This window comes from Silurus meridionalis, chromosome 4 (genome assembly GCF_014805685.1).
Source record: "Silurus meridionalis isolate SWU-2019-XX chromosome 4, ASM1480568v1, whole genome shotgun sequence".
Lineage (NCBI taxonomy): Eukaryota > Metazoa > Chordata > Actinopteri > Siluriformes > Siluridae > Silurus > Silurus meridionalis.
Genome location: NC_060887.1, coordinates 41,555,509 through 41,574,269, shown reverse-complemented (window position 1 = coordinate 41,574,269; position 18,761 = coordinate 41,555,509). Strand labels below are relative to the sequence as shown.

Genomic DNA, 18,761 nt, shown 5'->3' with positions numbered 1-18,761 from the left:
TCTACCCTACTCTTTTATATCATATCCTACTCTACCCTACTCTTTTATATCATACCCTACTCTACCCTACTCTTTATATCATCCCTACTCTACCCTACTCTTTTATATCATGCCTACTCTACCCTACTCTTTATATCATACCCTACTCTACCCTACTCTTTATATCATATCCTACTCTACCCTACTCTTTATATCATACCCTACTCTACCCTCTCTTTTATATCATATCCTACCCTACTCTTTATATCATACCCTACTCTACCCTACTCTTTTATATCATATCCTACTCTACCCTACTCTTTTATATCATATCTACTCTACCCTACTCTTTTATATCATACCCTACTCTACCCTACTCTTTTATATCATACCCTACTCTACCCTACTCTTTTATATCATATCCTACCCTACTTTTATATCATATCCTACCCTACTCTTTTATATCATACCCTACTCTACCCTACTCTTTTATATCATACCCTACTCTACCCTACTCTTTTATATCATACCCTACTCTACCCTACTCTTTTATATCATACCCTACTCTACCCTACTCTACCCTACTCTTTTATATCATATCCTACTCTACCCTACTCTTTTATATCATATCCTACTCTACCCTACTCTTTTATATCATACCCTACTCTACCCTACTCTTTATATCATATCCTACTCTACCCTACTCTTTTATATCATATCCTACCCTACCCTACTCTTTATATCATATCCTACCCTACTCTTTTATATCATACCCTACTCTACCCTACTCTTTATATCATATCATATCCTACCCTACTCTTTTATATCATACCCTACTCTACCCTACTCTTTTATATCATACCCTACTCTACCCTACTCTTTTATATCATATCCTACTCTACCCTACTCTTTATATCATATCCTACCCTACTCTTTTATATCATATCCTACTCTACCCTACTCTTTATATCATACCCTACTCTACCTACTCTTTTATATCATATCCTACCCTACTCTTTTATATCATATCCTACTCTACCCTACTCTTTTATATCATATCCTACCCTACTCTTTTATATCATATCCTACTCTACCCTACTCTTTTATATCATATCCTACCCTACTCTTTTATATCATATCCTACTCTACCTACTCTTTTATATCATATCCTACTCTACCCTACTCTTTTATATCATACCCTACTCTACCCTACTCTTTTATATCATACCCTACTCTACCCTACTCTTTTATATCATACCCTACTCTACCCTACTCTTTTATATCATATCCTACTCTACCCTACTCTTTTATATCATGCCCTACTCTACCTACTCTTTATATCATACCCTACTCTACCCTACTCTTTTATATCATATCCTACTCTACCTACTCTTTATATCATATCCTACCCTACTCTTTTATATCATATCCTACTCTACCCTACTCTTTTATATCATATCCTACTCTACCCTACTCTTTATATCATATCCTACCCTACTCTTTTATATCATATCCTACTCTACCCTACTCTTTTATATCATATCCTACTCTACCCTACTCTTTTATATCATATCCTACTCTACCTACTCTTTTATATCATACCCTACTCTACCCTACTCTTATATCATATCCTACTCTACCCTACTCTACTCTTTTATATCATATCCTACTCTACCCTACTCTTTTATATCATCCTACTCTACCCTACTCTTTATATCATATCCTACTCTACCCTACTCTTTTATATCATATCCTACCCTACTCTTTATATCATGCCCTACTCTACCCTACTCTTTTATATCATACCCTACTCTACCCTACTCTTTTATATCATATCCTACTCTACCCTACTCTTTTATATCATATCCTACTCTACCTACTCTTTTATATCATGCCCTACTCTACCCTACTCTTTTATATCATACCCTACTCTACCCTACTCTTTTATATCATATCCTACTCTACCCTACTCTTTTATATCATACCCTACTCTACCCTACTCTTTTATATCATATCCTACTCTACCCTACTCTTTATATCATATCCTACCCTACTCTTTTATATCATACCCTACTCTACCCTACTCTTTATATCATATCCTACTCTACCCTACTCTTTTATATCATACCCTACTCTACCCTACTCTTTTATATCATATCCTACTCTACCCTACTCTTTTATATCATACCCTACTCTACCCTACTCTTTTATATCATACCCTACTCTACCCTACTCTTTTATATCATACCCTACTCTACCCTACTCTTTTATATCATACCCTACTCTACCCTACTCTTTTATATCATATCCTACTCTACCCTACTCTTTTATATCATACCCTACTCTACCCTACTCTTTTATATCATATCCTACCCTACTCTTTTATATCATACCCTACTCTACCCTACTCTTTTATATCATATCCTACTCTACCCTACTCTTTTATATCGTATCCTACTCTACCCTACTCTTTTATATCATACCCTACTCTACCCTACTCTTTTATATCATATCCTACTCTACCCTACTCTTTTATATCATATCCTACTCTACCCTACTCTTTTATATCATACCCTACTCTACCCTACTCTTTTATATCATATCCTACCCTACTCTTTTATATCATACCCTACTCTACCCTACTCTTTTATATCGTATCCTACTCTACCCTACTCTTTTATATCATACCCTACTCTACCCTACTCTTTTATATCATATCCTACCCTACTTTTTATATCATATCCTACCCTACTCTTTTATATCATACCCTACTCTACCCTACTCTTTTATATCATGCCCTACTCTACCCTACTCTACCCTACTCTTTTATATCATATCCTACTCTACCCTACTCTTTTATATCATATCCTACTCTACCCTACTCTTTTATATCATACCCTACTCTACCCTACTCTTTTATCATATCCTACTCTACCCTACTCTTTTATATCATATCCTACTCTACCCTACTCTTTTATATCATATCCTACCCTACTCTTTTATATCATACCCTACTCTACCCTACTCTTTTATATCATATCCTACCCTACTCTTTTATATCATACCCTACTCTACCCTACTCTTTTATATCATACCCTACTCTACCCTACTCTTTTATATCATATCCCACTCTACCCTACTCTTTTATATCATATCCTACCCTACTTTTTATATCATATCCCACTCTACCCTACTTTTTATATCATACCCTACTCTACCCTACTCTTTTATATCATATCCTACCCTACTCTTTTATATCATATCCTACTCTACCCTACTCTTTTATATCATATCCTACCCTACTCTTTTATATCATATCCTACTCTACCCTACTCTTTTATATCATATCCTACCCTACTCTTTTATATCATATCCTACTCTACCCTACTCTTTTATATCATATCCTACTCTACCCTACTCTTTTATATCATACCCTACTCTACCCTACTCTTTTATATCATACCCTACTCTACCCTACTCTTTTATATCATACCCTACTCTTTTATATCATATCCTACCCTACTCTTTTATATCATACCCTACCCCACTTTACTCTTTGATATTATCCCCATGTCCTGCTTTATTCTTTCATATCCTACCCCATTCCTCCCCTATTCTTCCCTAACCTACCCTATCCTACACTATTTCTACCCTAACATACCCTACCCTGTTCTAGACGTTCAGACTCTGCAGATAATCACCTGTTGGACCTGTGTATCATGGTGTTCCGGGCCTCGTTCTCCAGCGGGAATAAACTGACACTGGGGCGGTTGCTGGCTCACAGTAAGCGTGCGGTGAAGAAGTTTGTAGGCTGTGACGTGATGCTGGAGCCGGGAGAGTACGCCGTCGTCTGCTGTGCCTTCAACCACTGGAACAGCGGGGGGACACCAGGTATATACACATACACACACACACAGCGCATTAACACACACACACACACACACACACACAGCACATTAACACACACACACACACAGCACATTAACACACACACATTAACACACACACACACACACTGCATTAACACACACACACACTGCATTAACACACAGAAACACACACAAAGCACATTAACACACACACAAGCACATTAACACACACACAAAGCACATTAACACACACACATTAACACACACAAAGCACATTAACACACACACACACATTAACACACACACACACACACGCATTAACACACAGAAACACACACAAAGCACATTAACACACACACACAAAGCATATTAACACACACACACACGCATTAACACACAGAAACACACACAAAGCATATTAACACACACACACACACACAAAGCATATTAACACACACACACACGCATTAACACACAGAAACACACACAGCACATTAACACACACACACACATTACACACACACACACTGCATTAACACACACACACACATGCCACAGTAACACACACACACACACACACATGCCACATTCACACACACACACACGCATTAACACACACACACATACACACACCACATCAACACACACAAACACACACACGCATTCACACACACACACATTAACACACACACACACACATATGCCACAGTCACAAACACACATGCCACATTCACACACACACATTAACACACACACACACACACACACACACACACACACCACACACACACACATGCCACAGTAACACACACACACACACGCACACACACACACACACACACACACACACACACACACATACACACACACACACACACACACAACACACACACAAACACACACACACCACACACACACACACACACACACACACACACACATGCCACAGTAACACACACACACATACACACACACACATACACACACACACACACACACACACACACACACACACACACACACACACACACACACACACACACACACAACACACACACACACGCCACACACACACACACACACACACACACACACACACACACACACACACACACACATGCCACAGTAACACACACACACACATACACACACCACATACACACAATGCAGTACAATAACAGGAGATATAGTTCAGCTGTAGTACACAGCTCCCTGGATTTGACTTTACCTTCGTCGTCATTGTGCCCTCTAGTGGACCATTAGAGACGAGCTTTTTTTTTTTTTATTATTGGTCCTACTGTAATGTGTAATGGACACAGTGATGTGTTCAGTGTTGGATCACACTTACATTTTCAAGTTTCCTTCAGCGTCTGTGAAACTTCTGAGCACTTGGGTCTATTTTTGTGTCCTTCTGCATGTCCCCCTGCATGTTTTCCTGAATATCCTCCTTCGTGTCCTTTTGTCTGATCTCCTGCGTGTTCTCCTGCAAGTCCTAAGCGTGTCCTCCTGTCTCTGTCTTTCTCTGTATGTGTCTCTCTCTCTCTCTCTCTCTGTCTGTCTCTCAAATCTGTCTGAGTGTTTATTTTATTGTGAGATTTGATGTGTCTGTCCCTGTGTGTGTGTGTGTGTGTGTGTGTGTGTGTGTGTGTGCCTGCGCGTGTGTGTTTTCAGTGTCGAGCCCCACTGCCCCCCCTCGGTCGTGTCCTGATTCTCCAGGCTTCATTTTGGCCATCTACAGCTCTAGACAGGTGATGGTGGAGCAGGTCGATGCCGCAGCAACCATACTCGCTGACGCCATCATACTACTGACTGAGAATAAGGGAGAGAGACATGAGGTACACACACACACACACACACACACACACACACACACACATTGTGTAGGATTCCTCAATATTAATGTACAATGTTTAAAAATAATAAAAAATAAAGAAAAAAATTACTAGAACAGTAACTGTCCTAACTAATGGCTGGTACTACAAACACACACACACACACACACACACACACACACACACGATTTAAACCTCTCTCTCTCTCTCTCAGGGTCGTGAAGGTATGACGTGTTATTACCTCACTCATGGGTGGGCAGGGCTTATCGTCGTCGTGGAGAACCGACACCCAAAGTTCCACTTGCACGTGTCATGTGACTGCACAGACAGCTTTAATGTGGTTTCAACACGTGGCAGCTTGAAGACTATAGACAGCGTGCCACCACTACACAGGTATACACACACACGCACACAAATATAAACTAGGGCAGCACTGCCATCTTCTGTTTGACCTTGTGTACTACATGCATTATTTGTATATGTGTGTGTGTGTGTATATGTGTGTGTGTGTGTCTGCAGGCAGGTTCTCGTGGTTCTCTCTCAGCTGGAGGGGAACGCCGGGTTCTCCATCACACACCGTTTGGCTCATCGTAAAGCAGCGCAGGCAAACCTGGGGGACTGGACTCCCAATAAAGCCACCCACTCACCCCACCTCACACCTGACACTGAGGGACTGCACAAGCCCCGCCCACTCTGACACATGCCCACCCCCACCCACTCGTGAGGCGGAGCATAGCGGAACTACTGAGCCAATCCAATCACAGCACTGCTCCTGGAGCCAAGCACACACACACAAACACACACACAAGGACGGACGTGCGTTCAAGGATGCCACCATTATTGATACACACTGTGTGTGTGTGTGTGTGTGTGTGTGTGTGTGTGTGTGTGTGTGAGTGAGACTTCGAGCCAAACCTGCAGGAAATGCGAGCGTCTCTTTCGTTTTTATTTCTGTTGAAATTCCCAATTAAATGTTTTCCTTTTTTCTTTTGTGTCATGTGCTCTCATTAGCATATATTTATATGGGTGGGGCTTAATTTGCCACAGTCAATCAGGGAGCCATTAGGAGAAATACTTGAAGTGAAGTGAATGATGAATATGACACAACACTAGCATGTAGATGCTTCGGCTGTGTTCCATTCACTTGCCCTTGATGACGTCCCCTCTGCTAGGATGGCTAGTTAGCTAATGCTAGGTGATAATAGAGTGTGTAGCTGTTTTTAAAGAAACACACTGCTGGGTGTTTAGAGAATGTGCTGACGCTAGCTTATTAGCATGCGACTGTGACGTCACACAGCAGAGTGGGTTTTCAATCAGGTTAGCTTCATTACTTTATTAGCTGTAACGCACTAGCGTGCTAGCCAGTTTACACTAGAATATAAACTCACGTGGATCAGAGTGTGAGAACACACACACACACACACAAATGTCATTCAGGGGAAGTCAACATGGCTGTGTGTGTGTGTGTGTGTGTGTGTGTGTGTGTGTGTGTGCGATAGAACTCTCATGGTGAGAAAAGCACAAAATGATGTAAGGGAACGGAGAGCTCTGATTGGTCAGATAGGTGTTGCCATGGTTTCTTTTTATCTGTCCTTTTGCAGTGTTTTAGTAGTCAGTTCAGCAGCGCCCTCTGCTGGCACACACACACACACACACACACACACACACACACACACACACACACACACACACAATCCTTCATGTGAACCTTGATGTGATAAATTCACACACTCCCATCCTACCTCATACACACATACATGGTGAACACGCAAACAGGTTCTATATAGTCACACACACACACACACTTCCTCTCTGTTCTTAATTTGTGTGTGTGTGTGTATAATCTCAGGTTCCACCGGACCAAATAAAGATTTTAATGGGTTAGCGTGGGCTTGCTGCGGTGTGGGTGGGGCTTAGAGATGAGGGGGTGCGGTATGAGGACGTGGCCTACAGCAGTGGAGACTGGACTCAGGGTGTAGAGGCGGGGTTTATAGCTTTGGGGGTGAGGTTTAGACATTACACAGTGCGTACTGGTAGAGATAAGATCTGAATGATGCGTGTAAAGCTGTAAATGATTATTAATAAAAAATCCTACATGATTACCAAATATACAAATTACACGTGTTTTCACTAAAGACCTGAAGAACCTTCACATCATGTTCACCTTCACCTAAAGAACCTTCACATCACGTTTACCTTCACCTAAAGAACCTTCACATCACGTTCACCTGAAGCACCTTCACATCACGTTCACCTGAAGCACCTTCACATCACGTTCACACCTAAAGCACCTTCACATCACGTTCACCTAAAGAACCTTCACAACACGTTCACCTAAAGAACCTTCACATCATGTTCACCTTCACCTAAAGAACCTTCACATCACCTGAAGCACCTTCACTTCACCTGAAGCACCTTCACATCACGTTCACCTGAAGCACCTTCACATCACATTCACCTGAAGAACCTTCACATCACGTTTACCTTCACCTAAAGAACCTTCACATCACGTTCACCTGAAGCACCTTCACATCACGTTCACCTGAAGCACCTTCACATCACGTTCACCTGAAGCACCTTCACATCACGTTCACATGAAGCACCTTCACATCACGTTCACCTGAAGCACCTTCACATCACGTTTACCTTCACCTGAAGAACCTTCATATCACGTTTACCTTCACCTGAAGCACCTTCACATAACGTTCACCTTCACCTGAAGAACCTTCACATCACGTTCACCTTCACCTGAAGAACCTTCACATAACGTTCACCTTCACCTTAAAAACCTTAACATCACATTCACCTAAAGAATCTTCAAGTCGCCTGAAGTTGTTCGATTGGTTTAATATTTTTTAGTTGATAATCAATAATCAAACAATGCAGGAGAACCGCTGACCCAAAGACAGGATCATGGACACTTCGGAATTATTGTTGGGTGTGTGAGGAGAGAAGATTTGTCTGTCAGGTCCACTCTTACAGAAGATCTCCTGTAGCATTAACTGTTGAAGAAGTTGATGCTGGTTCTGATAGAAAGGAGTCAGAACACTCAGAGCATCACAGCTGTGTAGCTGCAGAGTGCTCAAAGAACCCATGCTGAACCTCTACACCACCCAAAGCTCCTACATCAGAACCGGAGCGTGGAGCGGTGGAACGAGGCGGCGTGTTCGATGAATCACGTTTTCTGTTCCATCATGTGGCGGTCCAGTGAATTTAATGGGGAAAAGGATGCAGTATGAGAAGAAGGTGAGTTGAATGAGGCAGTGTGGTGCCCTGGTGATGTTTTGCTGGGAAACCTCAGGTCCTGGTGTTCATGTGAATGTTCCTTTGATGTTACATACCACATACATGAACACGTTTCCAGGCCTCCTGTGACTCCACCCCTTCCATAATAACAGTGTCCTCTTTCAGCAGGATGAATCTGCCTACACATCCACACAGCAACACACTGCTCAGGAACACTCTGAGAAACATTAAGAGTTAAAGGTGTTTTCCTCTAAATTCCACAAATCTCATTCAATCCAGGGTCTATGGGACGTCCTGAAAAAAACTATTTGATCCATGGACGCTCCAACACACAGCTTACAGGACTTAAAGGTTATTCTGTCTTGGTTTCAGATACCACACAGCTTCAAAGAGTTTGTGGAGTCCAGGCTGAGACATGTTAGCTGTTTTGGAGACCCATGGAGAACCTAGACAGCAGGTGGTTTTAATGTTATGATTGTGTATTTTCTAGGCCAGGTCTCGATCTCTCTCCTTTCTCTTATTTGACTATTTGCTATCAGTTTGTGGATGTAAATGGAGTTCTCCACACTCTCTGAGGTAAAGTTTGGTGTTTGAGGGCAGTGAGGTGTTTGAGAACTTGTTTGGGGCAGTGAGGTGTTTGAGGACTTGAAGTGTTGAGGCAGTGGGGTGCGAAGACAGTGAGGTGTTTGGGGGAGTGAGGTGTCCAGTACAGTGGGGTGTTTGGGGACAGCGGGGTGTTTGAGGGCAGTGAGGTTTTTGGGGACAGTGGGGTGTCCAGTACAGTGAGGTGTTTGAGGACTTGAGGTGTTTGAGGGCAGCGAGGTGTCTGGGGCAGTGGGGTGTCGAAGACAGTGAGGTGTTTGGGGCAGTGAGGTGTCGAGGATTGAGGTACTTAAGGACAGTGAGGTGTTTAAGGTCATTGAGGTGTTGGTCCAGTGAGGTGTTTGAGGACAGCAAGGTGTTTGAGGACAGTTAGGTGTCGATGACTGTGAGGTGTCGATGACTGTGAGGTGTTTGGGGCAGTGAGTTGTCGAGGACAGTAAGGTGTTTTGGGGCAGTAAAGTGTTTGAGGGCAGTAAGGTGTCGAGGGCTTGAGGTGTTAATGTGTAGGGCAGTAAAGTGTTAAGTCGAGGGGGAGCCTGGTGTGTGGGAGGGGTATAAAAGTCAAAGAAGTAACACTATCTTCCCCTATGATACTTAACCTGAAGAAACAGCAGGCTAAAAAAGGAGAAAGTAAAAGTGAGAGAGGAGAGAGAGAGAGAGAGAGAGAGAGAGAGGAGAGAGAGAGAGAGAGAGAGGAGAGAGAGAGAGAGAGAGAGAGAGAGAGGAGAGAGAGAGAGAGAGAGAGAGAGGAGAGGTGTGAGGGTCGTGAGAAAGACAGAGGTGTGAAGTATTTGGTAAGTAACCCTGGATTTATGTTTTGAACATTGTATGTAAACTCACACAAATCCATCTATATCCATCAATTCCATCTGTGTGTGTGTGTGTGTGTGTGTGTGTGTGTGTGTGTGTGTGTGTGTGTGTGTGTGTGTGTGATTTATTGTAATTTCTGCTATTTTTCTCTATTTGTTTTCTAATATGTGTTAACATTGTGTGTATGTGTGTGTGTGTGTGTGTGTGTGTGTGTGTGTGTGTGTGATTTATTGTCATTTCTGCTATTTTCTCTATTTGTTTTCTAATATGTGTTAACATTGTGTGTGTGTGTGTGTGTGTGTGTGTGTGTGTGTGTGTGTGTGTTGTCATTTCTGCTATTTTTCTCTATTTGTTTTCTAATATAAGTGTTAACATTGTGTGTGTGTGTGTGTGTGTGTGTGTGTGTGTGTGTGTGTGTGTGAGTGATTTATTGTCATTTCTGCTATTTTTCTCTATTTGTTTTCTAATATGTGTTAACATTGTGTGTGTGTGTGTGTGTGTGTGTGTGTGTGTGTGTGTGTGTGTGTGTGTGTGTTATTGTCATTTCTGCTATTTTCTCTATTTGTTTTCTAATATAAGTGTTAACATTGTGTGTGTGTGTGTGTGTGTGTGTGTGTGTGTGTGTGTGTGTGTGTGTGTGTGTGATTTATTGTCATTTCTGCTATTTTCTCTATTTGTTTTCTAATATAAGTGTTAACATTGTGTGTGTGTGTGTGTGTGTGTGTGTGTGTGTGTGTGTGTGTGTGTGTGTGATTTATTGTCATTTCTGCTATTTTCTCTATTTGTTTTCTAATATAAGTGTTAACATTGTGTGTGTGTGTGTGTGTGTGTGTGTGTGTGTGTGTGTGTGTGTGTCATTTCTGCTATTTTTCTCTATTTGTTTTCTAATATAAGTGTTAACATTGTGTGTGTGTGTGTGTGTGTGTGTGTGTGTGTGTGTGTGTGTGTGTGATTTATTGTCATTTCTGCTATTTTTCTCTATTTGTTTTCTAATGTAAGTGTTAACATTGTGTGTGTGTGTGTGTGTGTGTGTGTGTGTGTGTGTGTGTGTGTGTGTGTGTGTGTGTGTGATTTATTGTCATTTCTGCTATTTTCTCTATTTGTTTTCTAATATAAGTGTTAACATTGTGTGTGTGTGTGTGTGTGTGTGTGTGTGTGTGTGTGTGTGTGTGTGTGTGTGTGTGTGATTTATTGTCATTTCTGCTATTTTTCTCTATTGTTTTCTAATATAAGTGTTAACATTGTGTGTGTGTGTGTGTGTGTGTGTGTGTGTGTGTGTGTGTGTGTGTGTGTGTATTGTCATTTCTGCTATTTTCTCTATTTGTTTTCTAATATGTGTTAACATTGTGTGTATGTGTGTGTGTGTGTGTGTGTGTGTGTGTGTGTGTGTGTGATTTATTGTCATTTCTGCTATTTTTCTCTATTTGTTTTCTAATATGTGTTAACATTGTGTGTGTGTGTGTGTGTGTGTGTGTGTGTGTGTGTGTCATTTCTGCTATTTTTCTCTATTTGTTTTCTAATATAAGTGTTAACATTGTGTGTGTGTGTGTGTGTGTGTGTGTGTGTGTGTGTGAGTGATTTATTGTCATTTCTGCTATTTTCTCTATTTGTTTTCTAATATAAGTGTTAACATTGTGTGTGTGTGTGTGTGTGTGTGTGTGTGTGTGTGTGTGTGTGTGTGTGTGATTTATTGTCATTTCTGCTATTTTCTCTATTTATTTTCTAATGTAAGTGTTAACATTGTGTGTGTGTGTGTGTGTGTGTGTGTGTGTGTGTGTGTGTGTGTGTGTGATTTATTGTCATTTCTGCTATTGTTCTCTATTTATTTTCTAATATAAGTGTTAACATTGTGTGTGTGTGTGTGTGTGTGTGTGTGTGTGTGTGTGTGTGTGTGTGTGTGATTTATTGTCATTTCTGCTATTTTTCTCTATTTGTTTTCTAATATAAGTTTTAACATTGTGTGTGTGTGTGTGTGTGTGTGTGTGTGTGTGTGTGTGTGTGTGTGTGATTTATTGTCATTTCTGCTATTTTCTCTATTTGTTTTCTAATGTGTTAACATTGTGTGTGTGTGTGTGTGTGTGTGTGTGTGTGTGTGTGTGTGTGTGTGTGTGATTTATTGTCATTTCTGCTATTTTTCTATTTGTTTTCTAATATGTTAACATTGTGTGTGTGTGTGTGTGTGTGTGTGTGTGTGTGTGTGTGTGTGTGTGTGTGATTTATTGTCATTTCTGCTATTGTTCTCTATTTATTTTCTAATATAAGTTTTAACATTGTGTGTGTGTGTGTGTGTGTGTGTGTGTGTGTGTGATTTATTGTCATTTCTGCTATTTTCTCTATTTGTTTTCTAATATGTTAACATTGTGTGTGTGTGTGTGTGTGTGTGTGTGTGTGTGTGTGTGTGTGTGTGTGTGTGTTTTATTGTCATTTCTGCTATTTTTCTATTTGTTTTCTAATATGTTAACATTGTGTGTGTGTGTGTGTGTGTGTGTGTGTGTGTGTGTGTGTGTGTGTGTGTTGTCATTTCTGCTATTTTCTCTATTTGTTTTCTAATGTAAGTGTTAACAGTGTGTGTGTGTGTGTGTGTGTGTGTGTGTGTGTGTGTGTGTGTGTGTGTGAGTGATTTATTGTCATTTCTGCTATTTTCTCTATTTGTTTTCTAATATGTTAACATTGTGTGTGTGTGTGTGTGTGTGTGTGTGTGTGTGTGTGTGTGTGTGTGTGTGTGTGGTCCTATAACCTAAATATGATTTAGTACTAACCCTAATCCTAACCTATATATCATTCAGTACTAACCCTAATCCTAATCTAAATATTATTTAGTACTAACCCTAATCCTAACCTATATATCATTCAGTACTAACCCTAATCCTAACCTAAATATCATTCAGTACTAACCCTAATCCTAACCTATATATCATTCAGTACTAACCCTAATCCTAACCTAAATATCATTAAGTACTAACCCTAATCCTAACCTAAATATCATTTAGTACTAACCTAATCCTAACCTATATATCATTCAGTACTAACCTAATCCTAACCTATATATCATTTAGTACTAACCCTAATCCTAACCTATATATCATTCAGTACTAACCCTAATCCTAACCTATATATCATTTAGTACTAACCCTAATCCTAACCTAAATATCATTCAGTACTAACCCTAATCCTAACCTATATATCATTTAGTATTAATCCCTAATCCTAACCTAAATATCATTCAGTACTAACCCTAATCCTAACCTATATATCATTCAATACTAACCCTAATCCTAACCTATATATCATTCAGTACTAACCCTAATCCTAACCTAAATATCATTCAGTACTAACCCTAATCCTAACCTATATATCATTCAGTACTAACCCTAATCCTAACCTATATATCATTCAGTACTAACCCTAATCCTAACCTAAATATCATTTAGTACTAACCCTAATTCTAACCTATATATCATTCAGTACTAACCCTAATCCTAACCTATATATCATTCAGTACTAACCCTAATCCTAACCTAAATATCATTCAGTACTAATCCTAACCTATATATCATTCAGTACTAACCCTAATCCTAACCTAAATATCATTCAGTACTAACCCTAATCCTAACCTAAATATCATTCAATACTAACCCTAATCCTAATCTATGTCATTCAGTACTAACCCTAATCCTAACCTATATATCATTCAGTGCTAACCCTAATCCTAACCTATATATCATTCAGTGCTAACCCTAATCCTAACCTATATATCATTTAGTACTAACCCTAATCCTAACCTAAATATCATTCAGTACTAACCCTAATCCTAATCAATATATAATTCAGTGCTAACCCTAATCCTAATCTATATATCATTTAGTACTAACCCTAATCCTAATCTAAATATCATTCAGTACTAACCCTAATCCTAATCTATATATAATTCAGTACTAACCCTAATCCTAATCTATATATAATTCAATACTAATCCTAATCTATATATAATTCAGTACTAACCCTAATCCTAATCTATATATAATTCAATACTAATCCTAATCTATATATAATTCAGTACTAACCCTAATCCTAATCTATATATAATTCAGTACTAACCCTAATCCTAATCTATATATAATTCAATACTAACCCTATTCCTAATCTATATATAATTCAGTACTAACCCTAATCCTAACCTATATATAATTCAATACTAATCCTAATCTATATATAATTCAGTACTAACCCTAATCCTAATCTATATAATTCAATACTAATCCTAATCTATATATCATTTAGTACTAACCCTAATCTTAATCTATATATCATTCAGTACTAACCCTAATCCTAATCTATATATAATTCAATACTAACCCTAATCCTAATCTATATATAATTCAGTACTAACCCTAATCCTAATCTATATATAATTCAATACTAATCCTAATCTATATATAATTTAATACTAATCCTAATCTATATATAATTCAGTACTAACCCTAATCCTAATCTATATATAATTCAGTACTAACCCTAATCCTAATCTATATATAATTCAATACTAAGCCTAATCTATATATCATTCAGTACTAACCCTAATCCTAATCTATATATCATTCAGTACTAACCCTAATCCTCATCTATATATAATTCAATACTAATCCTAATCTATATATAATTCAGTACTAACCCTAATCCTAATCTATATATAATTCAGTACTAACTCTAATCCTAATCTATATATAATTCAATACTAATCCTAATCTATATATCATTCAGTACTAACCCTAATCCTAATCTATATATAATTCAGTACTAACCCTAATCCTAATCTATATATAATTCAATACTAACCCTAATCCGAATCTATATATAATTCAGTACTAACCCTAATCCTAATCTATATATAATTCAATACTAATCCTAATCTATATATAATTTAATACTAATCCTAATCTATATATAATTCAGTACTAACCCTAATCCTAATCTATATATAATTCAGTACTAACCCTAATCCTAATCTATATATAATTCAATACTAAGCCTAATCTATATATAATTCAGTACTAACCCTAATCCTAACCTATATATCATTCAGTGCTAACCCTAATCCTAACCTATATATCATTCAGTGCTAACCCTAATCCTAACCTATATATCATTTAGTACTAACCCTAATCCTAACCTAAATATCATTCAGTACTAACCCTAATCCTAATCAATATATAATTCAGTGCTAACCCTAATCCTAATCTATATATCATTTAGTACTAACCTAATCCTAATCTAAATATCATTCAGTACTAACCCTAATCCTAATCTATATAATTCAGTACTAACCCTAATCCTAATCTATATATAATTCAATACTAACCCTAATCTAATCTATATATCATTCAGTACTAACCCTAATCCTAATCTATATATAATTCAATACTAATCCTAATCTATATATAATTCAGTACTAACCCTAATCCTAATCTATATATTCAGTACTAACCCTAATCCTAATCTATATATCATTCAATACTAACCCTATTCCTAATCTATATAATTCAGTACTAACCCTAATCTAACCTATATATAATTCAATACTAATCCTAATCTATATATAATTCAGTACTAACCCTAATCCTAATCTATATATAATTCAATACTAATCCTAATCTATATATCATTTAGTACTAACCCTAATCTTAATCTATATATCATTCAGTACTAACCTAATCCTAATCTATATATAATTCAATACTAACCCTAATCCTAATCTATATATAATTCAGTACTAACCCTAATCCTAATCTATATATAATTCAATACTAATCCTAATCTATATATAATTTAATACTAATCCTAATCTATATATAATTCAGTACTAACCTAATCCTAATCTATATAATTCAGTACTAACCCTAATCCTAATCTATATATAATTCAATACTAAGCCTAATCTATATATCATTCAGTACTAACCCTAATCCTAATCTATATATCATTCAGTACTAACCCTAATCCTCATCTATATATAATTCAATACTAATCCTAATCTATATATAATTCAGTACTAACCCTAATCCTAATCTATATATAATTCAGTACTAACTCTAATCCTAATCTATATATAATTCAATACTAATCCTAATCTATATATCATTCAGTACTAACCCTAATCCTAATCTATATATAATTCAGTACTAACCCTAATCCTAATCTATATATAATTCAATACTAACCCTAATCCGAATCTATATATAATTCAGTACTAACCCTAATCCTAATCTATATATAATTCAATACTAATCCTAATCTATATATAATTTAATACTAATCCTAATCTATATATAATTCAGTACTAACCCTAATCCTAATCTATATATAATTCAGTACTAACCTAATCCTAATCTATATATAATTCAATACTAAGCCTAATCTATATATAATTCAGTACTAACCCTAATCCTAATCTGTATATAATTCAGTACTAACCCTAATCCTAATCTATATATCATTCAGTACTAACCCTAATCCTCATCTATATATAATTCAATACTAATCCTAATCTATATATAATTCAGTACTAACCCTAATCCTAATCTATATATAATTCAGTACTAACTCTAATCCTAATCTATATATAATTCAATACTAATCCTAATCTATATATCATTCAGTACTAACCCTAATCCTAATCTATATATAATTCAGTACTAACCCTAATCCTAATCTATATATAATTCAATACTAACCCTAATCCGAATCTATATATAATTCAGTACTAACCCTAATCCTAATCTATATATAATTCAATACTAATCCTAATCTATATATAATTCAGTACTAACCCTAATCCTAATCTATATATAATTCAGTACTAACCCTAATCCTAATCTATATATAATTCAATCCTAATCCTAATCTATATATCATTCAGTGATAACCCTAATCCTAATCTATATATAATTCAGTGATAAGCCTAATCCTAATCTATATATAATTCAATACTAATCCTAATCTATATATAATTCAGTACTAACCCTAATCCTTAACTATATATAATTCAATACTAATCCTAATCTATATATCATTCAGTACTAACCCTAATCCTAATCTATATATAATTCGTTACAGAAGGTCTTTTCTCCCTGCTGCTATTAGACTGTACAACCAAAGCTGTTCCCAGTAAAACCAGTCACAAAAATACAACACTGTTATTACTTTTTAAGCTGTGCAATAACATTATCTGTGTGCAATATTACATGAATCAGGTACAATATTATGTGCAATATTACCTGCAATTACGTGCAATACCACCTTCAAATATTATTCGAAACGCGTACTTTTTTTCTCCCCCCATTTGTATTTATACATTGTACTGTGTATATACTGTTATTGTAGTATATTTATATTCTCTTTTTCATATATTTGCATTTATTTTTATTTCTTTGTTTGTTATTAATATTATTATTATTATTATTATTATTATTATTATTATTATTATTTGTTTTTATTTCTCTGTTTTTATTTATTTTTTATTCTTTTTTATATATTTGCATCTATTTTTATTTCTTTGTCTTGCTGCTGTAACATAGAAATTTCCCCACTGTGGGACGAATAAAGGTTTATCTTATCTTATCTTATCTTAATCCTAATCTATATATCATTCAGTACTTAAACTTGTTTTTTGAATATATATGTCTCTGGCGAAGCAGGAAATCTCCTGTGACTGTTAGATTCTGAACATGAGTTTTTATTTGTGTATAATTCTGGTGGTCTGTCGGCAGAAGGCTGAATGGAATCTTCTTACTTAATTTATTTTTTTTTTTTTTTACAGACTGGTTAAAATGGCAGGTAAGACTCCAGCACTCCCAGAATCCTTTGCTCCAAGTCCAGACAGTGTCTTCTCTGACCAGTTTGGATTCTACTCTTTGGACTCAAACGTTCCTGGCCTCTCTAGACTTATTCTGGACCAGCTGAACATGAAGGACTACTCAGAGTACAGGTATACACACACACACACACACACACACACACACTGAATGTTTATGAGAACTGGGTGATTCTGAGGACGTTTGGTAGGTCAGGGTCCTCACCTAGGGGTAAATACACACACACACACACTTCTATTACAGTTCAGTTCAGGTTTATCTGTAAAAAGCTTCAACATGAGACTCTGTTCATTTATGTTCATTTCTTTCTTTCTTTCTGCCTGTTTCTCTGTCTGTTTATCTGTCCATCCGTTTGTCTGTCTCACTGTCTGCCTGTCCATCTGTTTGTTTGTCTATCTGTCTGTCTGCCCATCTCTCTGTCTATCTGATTGTTTGTCCATGTGTCCACCAGGGCGGCTCTGGAGGGGAAGGGGACGGTTGGTTTCCATTCTCATAAGGAGATGTTTAAGAAAATGGAGGAGACGTTTAAATTCTGCTCCTGCTGCTCCAGA

The 18,761-nt window shown here is 37.2% G+C and overlaps 2 protein-coding genes and 1 long non-coding RNA gene across 5 annotated transcripts in view; 2 read left to right on the top strand and 1 right to left on the bottom strand.

Moving 5' to 3' along the window:
- The window catches only part of capn15 (calpain 15), a 36,074-nt gene extending 29,408 nt beyond the window's left edge, over window positions 1–6,666 (top strand). For all 3 annotated transcript variants that reach the window (XM_046848108.1, XM_046848109.1, XM_046848107.1), the window contains exons 9-12: window positions 3,656–3,870; window positions 5,520–5,683; window positions 5,895–6,073; window positions 6,200–6,666. In XM_046848108.1, the coding sequence (XP_046704064.1) occupies window positions 3,656–3,870; window positions 5,520–5,683; window positions 5,895–6,073; window positions 6,200–6,377 (736 nt within the window). In that variant the 3' untranslated portion in view covers window positions 6,378–6,666. The remainder of the gene's footprint in view (window positions 1–3,655; window positions 3,871–5,519; window positions 5,684–5,894; window positions 6,074–6,199) is intronic.
- Window positions 6,524–8,304, bottom strand: LOC124385043. Its single transcript, XR_006925671.1, has 2 exons — window positions 8,165–8,304; window positions 6,524–8,066 (listed from the first exon to the last, which is right to left on the bottom strand). It is a non-coding gene; the product is annotated as an uncharacterized LOC124385043 (long non-coding RNA).
- A 1,973-nt stretch (window positions 8,305–10,277) lies between these two features.
- Window positions 10,278–18,761, top strand: part of LOC124385041 (putative protein MSS51 homolog, mitochondrial) — an 18,049-nt gene continuing 9,565 nt past the window's right edge. Inside the window, exons 1-3 of the mRNA XM_046848110.1 lie at window positions 10,278–10,323; window positions 18,156–18,323; window positions 18,662–18,761. The exon at window positions 18,662–18,761 is cut by the window's right edge and continues 47 nt beyond it. Coding sequence (XP_046704066.1) covers window positions 18,166–18,323; window positions 18,662–18,761 — 258 coding nt within the window. The 5' untranslated portion in view covers window positions 10,278–10,323; window positions 18,156–18,165. The remainder of the gene's footprint in view (window positions 10,324–18,155; window positions 18,324–18,661) is intronic.